This window comes from Melopsittacus undulatus, chromosome 3, assembly GCF_012275295.1.
Source record: "Melopsittacus undulatus isolate bMelUnd1 chromosome 3, bMelUnd1.mat.Z, whole genome shotgun sequence".
NCBI lineage: Eukaryota > Metazoa > Chordata > Aves > Psittaciformes > Psittaculidae > Melopsittacus > Melopsittacus undulatus.
In genome coordinates this window covers 114933617-114947377 of record NC_047529.1, presented here as the reverse complement: position 1 = coordinate 114947377, position 13761 = coordinate 114933617, and the positions used below count along the sequence as shown (strand labels likewise).

General features: G+C 48.2%; 1 protein-coding gene across 5 annotated transcripts in view; it reads right to left on the bottom strand.

The window, feature by feature from the left end:
• Positions 1-8000, bottom strand: part of LOC115945820 (uncharacterized) — a 53092-nt gene extending 45092 nt beyond the window's left edge. For all 5 annotated transcript variants that reach the window (XM_034061148.1, XM_034061149.1, XM_034061152.1 and 2 more), the window contains exon 1: positions 7494-8000. In XM_034061148.1, coding sequence (XP_033917039.1) covers positions 7494-7664 — 171 coding nt within the window. In that variant the 5' untranslated portion in view covers positions 7665-8000. The remainder of the gene's footprint in view (positions 1-7493) is intronic.
• Between the last annotated feature and the right edge of the window lie 5761 nt (positions 8001-13761).

Below are 13761 nucleotides of genomic sequence, written 5' to 3'. Positions count from 1 at the left end.
GGCAGATTGTGGCCTCTGATGCCAAGAAGGACATCAGTTAAAAAACAGCCTGCACCATGGAAACAATGTGAGCCCATTAGGAAGGAGTAAACTAAGACAGATTTCTGGACAAAATGAGTGCGAGGGGATGGGATCTGTATGCCATCAGCAACTTGTACTCTGTGCTCAGCTTGCAATCAGTGGCTGAAAACCAGGGATGTAGCCCAGTCAATCAATCAGCTAACCAAGACCAGTCAATCATTTGCTCTCTAGAAGGGTCTAGACCAAGGTCTGCCTACTCTCATTGTGGATATTAATGAATATTTGGGAGTACTTCACACAGGAATCTCCTGTCCTTTCAGAAACCTAACTCAGATAAGGACCTGCCTTGCAGTCAGGCAACAAGCCTCAGGTCAACCCATCCCTGAAACGGTACACATGACTAATAAAGACCTCCTTAGGCTACCTAGGCTTAGGCACTAGCTATGCTAACCAGCAACAACTAAGGAAGACCCAGGATCTGGATTACTCTATGTGCAGCTATGAGACAGCTTTGATGTAAACCTTCCAAGTAATATACTTTCCTACATCCAGGCCCACCAGGAAGCTTTCCTAAGTGTCCAGTATTTCATACTCCATAAAGGCTAGACTTAGAGAGGCAACCAGGGGAGCTTTACACATGATGTATTTTGTTGCAGCATTCCCATTCTGCTAGGGCTGTCTCAGGGAGAACAGCAGACATTCACTTGGCCAAGGACTTGGTGTGCTGCAGTAATTAAAGAGGAGGAAGAGAGACTTCTCACCATGCAAGATCCACTCCCACTGCCTCAGCCAGCTCCTGAGATGCTCCACCCTCAAAATGCCTGTCCTACAACAACTGAACAATTCACAATGCTGTATATATTGAGGTACATGTGGAGGCCAGGTTCAAACAGACCAGTCCATGGCAGGGATAATGAGTCTGAAAAGCAAGAACACAGCAAGAGAGGGGAGAAATGCCCAGAGGCACCCAGCTGGTCCAGAAGAAGCCTTTTTTGAGCCGTGCTTCACCTGTGTGCCATGTTCCCACAGCTTGGGCAGGCCTGTGTCCAGAGGAGGATGGAGACAGCTCTGCAAGGTCACACTGAGCCATATGTCCTTTACATTGACTTTTAGGCCTGGGTCAGAGCAGAGTTTGCACCACACAGGGAATGCTTTCTGTGTAGATAAAGGTCAGAACTAATTGGCTTTTCTCTAAATCCTTGACTGGGTGTTCATGCTGAGTAGTTGTGGGTGGTACTGGTGCCTATTCAAAAACAGCTTAGCTGGCTTACTCTGCTGGTCAACGATGGCAAGAGGACAAACAGGCTCTGCCCACAACCATGTACAACAGTTACTGCAGAGAAAACAGCCCTGAGTGCACACATACCTGTGATGCTGGTTGCTAGGAAGAGTTGGGTCACCAGGCAACCCCAATCCCACTGAACAGGAGAACAGGGGCTACAGATAAATGCATGGGGCTAGGAGAGGTTGGCACTGCCTACGCTGCAGGTGGTAGTGTATTTCTCACTGAAAAGGGAATACTGCCCCTGATTCCCATACTGAGGCATCCCAACAACACTTCTGTAGCCCCAGCGTGCTTGAGGTACAGCCAGAGGAGCTGGCCAGACTGGCCCTGCCACCCACCGCTCCTCAGAGATGTTCTCAGTGGATGCAAGCCTTGCCTTTTACTTTAAAAAAGGTGAACTCACTGTTCTGCAAGACATAATTAAAGTAAGTTATGACCTGGGCCTGCTTTCTATTTTCACTTGAACTATAAGCTGTTTTCCTGATCAAGAAAACTTCTAGCATCCCAAATAGTGCAGTAAATTCAGGAGTTATAAGACAGTGCATGACAGCAGGAAATTAAGTGCAAAGTCCATCAAAACAAAATGGATTTACCTGCTTAACTTCATGCAAAAGTTCAATACACAGTATTACCTTTTCAGAATTCATTTTGCATTCAAGTAAAAATCAAGAACTTAGAAATACAACAAAAACCAATGATATTTCTTCATTACACTGGTGAGCACGTTTTTCTTCTTTTAATTTAGTCCATGTTTTCCTATCAGTCAGAGAGAAGGCAGCTGAGAGGATGTTCACTGAACTATCCCAACATCAGCGAACTGCCCATTATGCTGTATCTGCAATATCTGCAATTTGTCTAAAGTCCAACTCTCTGGAATTAAGTCATTACAGGAGGTTATCAGCACTGGATGTCAGCACAGGGAAGATGACAACCCTTAAAGATTAAGACATTAGAAGCCAAGTAGAAAGATTTGCAAACCTATTATTTTACAATGCCTCAGGCATAAATCTCAAGAACTCGAGGTTTCTGAGTGGCTGGGATTGCCTGTTCTATCCTTTCCCTTGGCTAAGGGTCTATCACAGCATTTCTAACCCATTAACATACGTCTAGTCAAAAATACCACAAGCCTAACTTTAGGCACATTCACAGATACTCCAATAGCCAAAACTGTACTTACACACATTGATGCAAATGCTTGTGTCCCTCCTGAGCGAGAGCAAGGCAAATCAGAAGGATCTAACATTACCAGGTGCTAACAGGAGGAAAAGCAAAGCTGGAGGAATGAACCTGCTTGCTGAGATGTGCTGAAAAACCCGTGAAGGAGACAAAACCTTCATACACCACAGGAGACAGACAAAGGTACATTTTCACTGCACCAGGCTGTCTTCAGCAAGCCTGAAGAGCAGAGACTGGCCGAGCACGTGACAAGCAATCAGCCCAGAGAAAGAAGGAAATTAATCTGTCCTCATTCATACAAAGCATGAGCCCTTACACAGATCTTTGAAAGCACACCCACTGTGCACCAATAATAATGACTCTACTTCACTCTTCTTTTGGTCTGAGGAGAAAAAAACCTTGAATCACGCACTCCTGGCTCTGCAGAATAACCAGCTGCCACCAGGACAGTGATTCAAGTCACTGCCTGCAGGCCTGAGGTTCACTTTGCACAGCCAAGCAAACCCCTTCGCACAGGAAGGATCAGGATGATTCCCAGGCTGGCCAGACTGGAATCTCACAGCTGATTCCAGATACAGGTGCCAGTAGAAAATAACCAACATGACTTGCTGGTCCCCAGTGCTGTGCATGCACCTGTGCAAGCTGCAAGGGCATGTGAAGAGAGCTGATACAGTGGCTTTGTTAGTGCCTCATCTGCAGTTCCCTGATGGAACAGACACCCATGTTCCATGTCATCCACAGTTCCCATGTTACCAGAACAGACTCACCTATGACTTAATTTCATTGATGAACAGTAATGAAATGACAGACACGTCTGTCTTACTCTGCCGAGGACAAAAAGGAACATGCCAAGCACATAAGTAATTTAACTACTTTTTTGGATTAAAACATCAATTGTATCACCTCCAAAGCTGTCTGTGTCGACAGCAAAGTTGGAATGGAATTGCCACCCTTAAAGTGCTCAGCTTTCCTCAGCTGCATGTTCCAGCCAGCTACTTTTTTAACACCCCACAATCCAAGTACTTCATTCTGATAACACCTAGGGCCACAAATTAAGGGCTTAGTTTGACTGGCAATGCACAGACTTGTTCCAACGAGATGCTCCCTGCCCCAAGGAGCTTGCTTGCAAGCAAAGCTTAGAAAATACACACCTACACTTTAGCTACTACACAAATGTGCAAGGGCATAAGAGTTGAAGAGGGATTTGGAAGAAACACATTTGTGTGAGAAAACCCTAACCCAAGGTGCAGGGATGAATAAGGCATTTCATTAGTAGAAAGCTTACTGTGTTGGTGGAGAATACTCCTAAGGACTTGGTACTCAACAGCAATGCACCCTGAGCAAGTTCTCTGACTACATCAAGCTGTGTGTTGTGGTCAGCATACAGCCATCCAGAGGGACCAGGACAGGCCTGGCAGGAGAGGAGGGCCAGTGCAAACCTAATGTTCAACAAGGCCAAGTACAAGATCCTGCATCTCAGCTGGGACAATCCCAAGCACAAATACAGGGAGGAGAATGGATTGAGAGCAGCCCTGAGGAGAAGAACTTGGAGGTGCTGGATGACAAGCAGCTCACCATGAGCAAGCAGTGCGCTCACAGCCCAGAAACCAACTGTATCCTGGGCTCCATCAAAAGCAGCATGACCAGCAGGTCAAGGGAGGTCATTCTCCCCCTGTACTTCACTCTCATGAGACCTCACCTGCAGTAACTGTGTTCAGCTCTGGGGGCAACAAGACAAGAGGGATGTGGACCTGTTTGAGCAAGTGCAGAAGAGGCCACAAAGAAGATCAGAAGGATGGAGCACCTCTCCTATGGAAACAGGCTGAGAGAGTTGGGCTTGTTCAGCCTGGAGAAAAGAAGGAGACCTCAGAGCAGCTTCCAGCAGCTAAAGGGGCCTACAAGATAGCTGGAAAGGGACTTTTTACAAGGGCCTGTAGGGATAGGACAAGGAGCAATGGCTTTAAAATGAAAGAGGAGATTTAGATATTAGGAAGTTCTTCCCTGTGAGGGTGGAAAGACAGTGGCACAGGTTGCCACAAGAAGCTGTGGCAGCTCCATCTCTGGCAGTGATCAAGGCCATGCTGGACAGCAAGCTGGTCTAGCGGAAGGTGTCACTGCCCATGGTAGGGGGTTGTAACTAGATGAGCTCTAAGGTCCCTTCCAACCCAAACCATTCTATACCAATTCATGCTTTAGCCACAGCAGCTGAAGAACTCTAAGCCACTTGGCTGGACTATGAACCATGACAGCTCAGGAGTGGACATGCTTCCACTTACCCACCTCTGCTACAGTGGAACAAGTGCCCAGTGGGCAGGCAGCAAGGTCAGCAGGACCTGACTTCCAAGGGGTCAGATTTGAACGCTAACTACCACACTTCACAGCCTAGCCACCCCTACCACAGACTGCTGGCAGCAGGACCCCAACAACAGGTGAAACATCAGTCTGCCAATCCCTCCCTGCCCCTCATGGTGACTTCTGGTGGAAGGACAATAAAAGAGACACTAACCTCAGCAACACTCATCACCAGACCTCTTGAGTCAAAGCCCTCTGAGCAGTGTTAGCTGTCAGCTGCCTAAAGACCAACTTTAATAGGGAACAAAAAGAAGAAAAGTTGATTATTTCAACACCCAAAGCTTGTGTATTTCCTTGTTTCACTTACAGGAGGCAATGGCAGCCTCTCAGCTCCTCCAGCGGGGGGAAAACTAGGAAGACCAATCACAGCAACATTAAACCTGTTCAGTACCCATGGTACCAAAGTGAAGCCCTTAGTGTGGGCAGAAACTTCATCCTGAAAAGATTTCCAGAGCTTGGCTGACAATGCAAGGTTTCTCCCAAGCTTACAAGAATGAGTTGACAGTTTATCCAAGGACAGTCTCCTGGGACTTCGCCTAATGGTAATACTGTTGCAAGCTGGAAACAAAACAGCAGCTTGCTTTTCCTTGAATTCGGGAACTTCCAACAAAGGTCATAAAGTAGAAAAGCAAATGGGTAATGAAGGAGAAGAGCAGCTAAGCACACTGTTTTTAAAGCTCTTGGTTTGGGTGGTACATGCAGAGCAGTTCCTATTCTACCCAAATTAGATGCTCATTCTCCACTTACACTACTATAGACCTGATTTTATGCTCACACCTAACTAAGGTTTCACTAGGTTTCAAGACAGCAAACTGAGCCTTTTAAATAATGCACGTAACACATGCCAGAAAATATATAAACCTGTAGAGACACAGACCAGCAGGAGGAAGCTGAGAAGGCAGAAGTCCGGTCCATGCCATGTCATCTGAGGGCAATAGAGGGAGATGGTACAGGACACTTGGCCTTGTCAAAGGGTGCATGCAGTGAGCCATGGGAAGCTCCCACACCACCTGCTGCTTGTGACACCTACACACTGTCCACACCTGTGAGGAGATATGGCCCAATGCCTAAGATAGAGCACTGCAGGTTGTTAATGTTAAGTGATTATAGATGCTGACACAAGGCTCCACCAAGACCAAGCAGCTGCACAAGATCCCCAAAGGCCCACAAAACATACATAAACCCAGAGTTTGAAAGTCTGGCTTTCTGCCCATACACATGTATACCAGCCATTATACCACTCCCCAAAGCAGGCCACAACGATACCTCTGATGCTCTGTGCATCAGCCTTGCAAGAACCAGTGCAAGATTAAACCTCTCTTTCTATTGAGCCAGCAAAAATGTAGATGACCTGTTTGCAGCACAAACCCCTGGCACCAGTATGGACAAAATGGCTGCAGATACCCACTCCTGCAGGTTTTCCTGCATGCCTCCAAGCATCCTGAAGGGTGTATATACCCCCAGAGCTCTTTCCAAAGATTCTCCTGGTTTCTCAACTGAAGGGTCCAAGAGACAAACAAGGCCCTGAAACACAGTGCTCAAGAGAAATCCTCCCCAGTCTCTGCAGAGATCCACTGCACTGAATAGGTCCACTACAGCCTAAAGCATTGACCTTATTTCCAAAAATAAAGCCTAATCCTGCCTCCTCCCAGAACCATAGAATGTGCAATCCCCAAAGGAAGAAGTCCACGGACACAGCAAACTTTGAGGAAGCATCAGCACTGTTTCTAACCAAGTTGCCATCAGCCAGTCCAGTGAGTGCGCAGAAGTGCAGCCACACAGCAATCCGCCCTGTGCAACACATACAAAAGACCACTAGAGCCTGGTATACGAATCCCCAGCCCCCAACTCAATGCAACGAGGGCTGCTACTTTTCCCAGATCCCTTCTTTGATTTGTGGCCAGACACTACACTTCCCACAGTACTGATGCCAATCCAGAGCAGCTCTGCTGATTACAGGGGGTATCCCTGAGTTCACAACACTTCTGCCAAGTCAGGATCTGGTATTTTTTTGTAACTCACTCCCCATGACTCCATTTTATCCCATTGCATATGGCTCCAAAATTCCTCCTTGAATGTGGCAGTAAAGGCACACATATTCCTTATCCTGGATTTGTGAGCCTCACTTTTCTTTTGAGCACTAAGAAAGGATGTAAGCAGTCTGAAAAGCAGGGGTCAGTGGAGTGAGCCAGACTGTAAACTCCAGCTCAGAATCTGTGCTTTAGGACCAGAAGAGGCAAATGCAAATGAGTAAAAAGGCATTTTAGGCAAACCATGTTTGTATAGCACCTGGCACAGTGGTGTTCTAGCCTGGCAAGGGCTGGGAGGTTGCACACATACAGAGGTAACTAGACAGACAGGCAAATGCTTATGTAGTTAAATGTGAACCCTGTTAAAAGTAAACACTTCTAAAGGACAAAGACATCTACCTTTATCCACCTTTCTGTATTACCTATTGAATTGTGCAGCATAACCCTGAGAGCAAAGAAACAGGACTTCGGTAAGGGGAACACAGCCTAGGCCAGCTCAACTAAGCACACTGGCTGAGAGGAAACTGGCCTGGCATAATAAACACTGCAAGTTATTAGCTTCCCAAAGCCCCGTTATTAGTTAACTGAAGGATGCAAAAAACAACAGGGACCAAACGGGCTGTTCTTACCTTAAGCTGGAAAGGCTGAATTTCGTTCAAACTCTGGTTCCTGAGCTTTTTGGTGAGGATTTTCAGCATGGTACAAATCCGAGGAGCCAAGAAAGGGTTAAGTACACACACGCCTCTTACATCTGCCGAGCCGCCGCTGCTGCGCTCGGAGGAGCTCCGCAGAGCTCGCATCCAGCACCCCAGGTACACGGCGGCAGGGTGAGGCTGGGAACAGCCCTCTCCAGCTGTGCCCCTCTCTCTTCCGCACCGCACTCTGCCCCGCAGCCCTCGGCGGTGGGAGGCAGAACGAACCCCTTTCCAAAGCCTACAGATAAACACCAAACTTCCTTCGCTTTCAGCCCCCTCCCCGGCTACGCTTCATAAAGGAGGGAGGTACAGCTGGCAGCGTGCTACAGGGGACAGGCAGCATGGGGCGCAGCGCTCAGTGCGGGCCGAAGCCCCGGGCTCCGCTGGCCCCAGGCGGGTCCCGCACCGCTCCGCACCAGCTCCGCATCACTCCTCCACTGGCCTCAGGCACCGCGTAACTTGTAACAAACGGCGCGGCGGCCGCGGAGCCCATTGGCAGCACGGGCCGGGACGGGCGGAGCCTCCGCTTAAAGGGACCCCGACGGCGGTGATCGTGGTGGGGTTGGGATGGATCATTAGGGAGGATGTAACGAGGTAGGGAAAGAGCACCTGTGGAATGCTGGCTGCAGGATGGAGAGAGCGTCTTCCTGCAAGGAAAGGCCTCGGTTCGGCTCCAGCTGGCAAAGTAACTTATCTTAAAGGCGTACAGCAGGCAGAGCCTGAGCCAGAAAACAGCTCTGATCTTCAGAGAGTGCCTTCCTAGAGGTGCCTGCAGTACCTCACCTGTTAAACCACACTGGCCCTGTAAATTCTGCATTCACACTGTGGACTAATTTCCCTCAGTTCACACCAAATTGAAATCATCATCCAGACTTATATCTCTAAGCCACCATACATTGTTCTAGGTACTTCTGGTTTCCTTATTGCAGGAATACAGAAAACCAGGGACAGCTCACATGAGCAGATCACTAGCTGAGCATCCTGCCTCCAATAGGGAAGAGTAGAATGCCAGGTGAAAGCAGAAATCCTCCCTGTAGATATGCAATAGTATACCTAATGTTAGGTAAGAACTACTCCTGATCCCTAACTGGTAATCATGGTATATCCCTAAGCCCAACATCTGAGAATCTCTTATTACAATTTTCTTACCCCAGTGAATGTCACTTAACAAGATTTAATTTTATTTTCCATACAAAGCCCCAGCCTTTCTTCATTCCTTATTCTGGAGCTGGAGCCATTGGTTTTCCTCGCAATGGTCTGTGAAATCTCATCCATAAATCACCATCAGCCTAAACTACTTGCTATGGTTGCTTTCCCATATCTGAGCTCTCAGGTTCAAGCAATGGGACAGGCACATGCCAGGGCCCAGTTTTTCTGCCTCAGGGCAGATGAAGCTGAAAAACCTCCCTGGAAGAGAGAAGAGCAGAATCTGCCATCCCCCTTGCATCACCTCACAGCCCTGTACACAAACTGTTACTGCCCCAGAAGGCACAGAGCAGCAGTGTGGTGCTCAGCTGCCTGACCTGCTCTGGGGCCAGTGCTGCTCAAGACAAGCGGCAAAAGCACATGCCCATGAGGTACTTGTGATGTGAGAGAAACTAATAGTGTAATTCCTTGTGTTAACTCTGCTCCTCCCACGTTTACCTGCATGTGTTCCAGCAGATACCTGCAGAGCAGCTATTTCTTTCTTGCTGCATATTTCATATAAGCAGAATAGCCAGGAACATCACCTTCAGGTACACCTGGAGCTTCTGGGGGTCAGGCTGTACACACCTGCTCCAGTGTTGTCTCAGACTGTGTAGCCATGAGCATCTCTATGTTCCCATAGGCTCAGGAGAAACTCACACTCTCAAGCTCCTCCCTAGCTAACCTTGTACCTCACACTGGCAAAGTACAGTGACCTCTCTCCTGCTCCACAAACGCAATGGCAGGAGGAACTGCTTGACAGATCACAAGCTCTCCATTGGTTCACAGCAAACAGCAGCAACTCCAAATGAGGCACAGGGACACACCGCTATAGCCAACAACCAGCAATTTAGCAAACCCTTGCAGAAAGCAGAGCTGCAAAGTACTGCTACGACTCCTGTCTTGTGTGATCCCTGCCCCGAGGATGAAGCTTGACATGCTAGATGGCCTCCCAGTAAATGAGAAGTCACACTGCTGCATCATATACTGGAAAGAAGGCTTCCTGAGAGGTCTAGCTGTGCTGCTCCTCCACATACATACAGGTTGCAGACCACTGACAAATAACTTCTATCCAAGGATAGCAACATACTTTCCAGGCATAAGTAACAGTATTATTCCCAAAGGAGAAAACTAAGACAGAGGAAGGTTACTTGACTTTCTAAAGGTCACTGAGGAAAGCTGTGGAAGATCCAAGAATAGAAGTGGTATCTCCTGGCCCCTAGCTGCATGCTCCAGGCTGTAATCTGGCCTGTTACTAGATCACACTGCTGGAGCTATGCAAAATTCAGTGGTTTCACTGCCCAAGCATCTCATGTGATCACTTTGCTCTGGTTTTGGTTCCTGTGGGTTTCTCACCCCTGGAGTTTTGATCTGCCTACTGGGTTCAATCCAAATCTCAAACCTCGTCTGAGTTTCCTCTGGTCACACAATAAAAACCTGAAGAATACATTGCATAACGTTAGGGTAAGCCCACACCCCTGCTCCAGCATTGCTTGGAGATCTCTTTAAATCCCTCATGGCCACACCAGAAGCAGAAGGGAGGCAAGTGGCAAGTTTCCCCTGCAAGAGCACATGGCATTGCAGAGACAGGGAGAGGGCAGGGGGCTGTGAGCTGAGCCGGGATCCTGGTTCACTTCCACAATACCCACATATGCCTGCCTGCTGCTCCCATGGGGACGAGATCCCTGGAAAGCTGCTTCAGCTGATGGTGTGCCACATCTTACTTTCCTTCCAAGACATACCTCTGTAGGAATCCTGGCCAAACAGCATAACAAAGGAGACAGGCAGGAGGTGTGAAGACGGTGCAGCACGGATTACTTTAACACACAGATTCTCCCTGAGCTGTATTTCTTGTGCTTGGAGGACAATCTAATACCTTCTGCAGTTTATCCTGCCCAGGGTGTACTATTAACATTGCAAGACACAAAAACAGGAATGTGTGTGGGTGCAGAAGGGCCCATTAGGCAGGCCTGGCCAAGCCTTCTCATAAGGAAAGAGATGCTATTTTCACCTTTTGAAGTCACCCGGGGCTCACCTTGCACAATGAACCCCATTAGGCCCCCCTTCCCTCACCCTCTGCCATAGCTGGATCATTCTGCATCTGTGCTGATGCTGGTCTGAACATCCCGACTTTAGAGGCAGTTAAAAACCCATCCAAGGCAGAGGTTCAAGTGCCATCTATTGGGGATCTCCCCTCATTACACCAAGGGAGGCAGAGGAGGGGATGGAAAATCCCTGTCCGCCCGGTCTCGCTTATGGCCCTGACTGGGGGCAGTTGGGAACCATCCCATGTGCAGTCACCAGGCAGCCCGTCACTAAGTCACCCATAGGGGAGAAGTGGCCACTGTTACTTGAATGGCTACAAACTGTCACAGAACAGAGCCAGCCGCTGTCATGCAAACACCTTGGACATTCAGGGAGCACCAGGAAGGGCTGGTCAGAGATGGCTGAGATTGACAACTATCTGTTCTCTTTTAGATACATCTCTTTTAGGCACATCCGGGCAATGAACTATTCAGTATACATGTTTTGTAGATACAGTTTTTGACTGCCACGAGAAGAGGAAAAGAAGCAGAAAAGAAATTAAATACAAAGGTGTCTGGCAATTACTGATCCTTACTATTTGATAAAGAAACAATGTCCATGCCAGCACAGGCCATGTGACAGCAGTAAGGAAAAGAGATGATCCTCTTAACAGCACTTCTGGGCAGCCCCATTTCCGTTATAACTCCCTTGCTGCCCATTCTCTCCCTGCAAATTGCTAGGGCCAATTGGAAAGTCAGCATGTGGCTACTACACCAAGAGCCAGGGAGAGCAGGATTATTATGGCTGTTTACACCATGCTCCTCTAACTGGTATATTTGTTCCTCTGCAAAGAAGCCTGGAATGGGCCCTACGACACCCACTTGGTAATGAGCTGCTTTGATAGCACTCACAGGAACCCACAGTTTAGCCTGGCCAGCTGGAAGCTCCAGAGTCAGCATAGCCTGGCTTCTCAGAATCACAGGCAAAGAGAATAGATGATTCTTCCTTTAAATAGGTTCTTCCTCTAACCCCTGGAGAAGAGGAATCATCTCATCTGGCTAAGGGATCTCTGACCTTCTTCTCTTCAAATACAGCCACTGTAACTCTCTTCCTTTTCCAATGCTTTCATGGTAACAGTCCTCAGCATAGGTCACACAGTGGTTCTGAGTCCTGCCATGTACCTAGCCAGGAGTCCAAAGACAAAATAAACATCCTACCCCCACAGAGAGGGTCATCCAGCTCATCAGCTGCCTTGGGGTTGAGGTCTTTAGGTCAAAACCAAGAAACCTCAATCTACAATGCTTACTTAGAAGGGCAGCATCAGAGAGAAAGGGCCCATGATCCTGCAAAAGCAGGGAATTTCTTAAGCAAAAGTGCTAGAAATGAGCACACACAGTCTCCACATGGGAAGGGAAAATATTATTGTGGTTGCTAGTTTGATGGGGGGAAATTCCTTTCTGGAACTTCCTGGCTGCTCAGACAGCCTCTGGGCTTATCCCAAGTGTACAAATAAAATACAGCTTTCGACATCAAAGAGGTTTCCCAGTTCCTCTAGTTGGGCACCATGTCTAGATCTGTAGTTGTGAGTGGTTTCAGCACTTCTAAGGAAAGTGTAAAAAGAGCCAGTTTAGTATCACCAGGGAAAGAAATTCCAGGAATGACTTCCAGGAGGTGCAAGTTTGAACTTGCTGCCCTGCAGGTCGTCCTTACCATGGACCCAGTGCATGGGAGGAGAGCACCAGCCAGGTGTCACGCATGCTGGGCCAGGCTGGAAGCCACCTGGCCACAGTGCCTCACTGCAAGCCTGGCCAGACCTCTCAAACTGCCATCAGATGATCAGAAAGCATCAGCCAGGCACTGGAGATGCTTCACAGGACTCCCATCAGCCTGCCTGTGCCCCAGCTCCAGCTACTGCCAGGCTCCAGTTCATCAGTGGGGAGGGAAGACAGTTCTGGGTCCGCTGAAGTCAGCACATAAACCTGTGCTACTGCTCAGGGAAGGTTGGGGACAGGAGCATGTACTATCTGAGGCCTCTGCAGGAGTGACAGCACAGCAGAATCCTCAGAGAAAGGCTTGGAGGTAAAACATACAGCTCTCAAAAGAACTGTAGAACTGAAAATGACAGGATTTGTGGCCGCAAACCAGATGAAAGCCAATAGAAGGGGTCCAAGCATCCAGTAAAACTGTGCTTTGATGAACAGAACAAGACAACTTGTGTTCATAAGCCTCTGGCTCAAAAGTTCAGATCACCAGACTGGCCAAGCGAAGAGAGACCTTAGAAAATTTTGTAATGAGAATAAACCACAGGCATGTCATTTACTCCTGGCTTTCTGAACTCTGAATGCATGCTGCCTCTGTATATTCCCCTTCTTCCTCCCCTCCCCCAGTTTCTTCTAGAGGCCAAGGCCAAATGCTGAAACTTTTATCAGTTTCTTACAACTAAAGACAGTTATTTGCAAGCTATCCACCAGAAATCCCAGTTGGAACAGCTCTCTAGGCAGCATGGCTGTGTAAACAAGGATGAAAATGGCCTTGGGAGGGAGGAAATGAGTTTGGCATCAGAAACCATGAGCTCTGCATGCAGGCATGCTAGCACTAAAAATGGTCAAAAAGGGGGGCAAGAGAAGATGGGCTAAGACAAAGGGCAGATAGAGGGTGAGGATGGGATGTTTCTGTGGAAGTCCTATGATACATCAGTTCCTTATATCTCTTTGTTCCCAGGGTAAAACACTTTAGCTAAGAGGTGCTGTCAGAACAGAAGCGGGATCTGGCAGATCCATGAAGAGATGGCAGCCATGGGTCCGACAAACCTGCCTTATGGGGGGGCTGCCTAAAGGAAACCTTGTGGAAAGCCGTGTATTGCATCCGATACTTTCTACTGCCTGTATTATATACGTCCGTCCCCAGAGGGCACAAGACACCACCTCTTTGTCTCCGCACCGGCTCACCCGTTCCAGCTGAGCATTGCCAGGAGAAGGGAGAGTGATCTGGA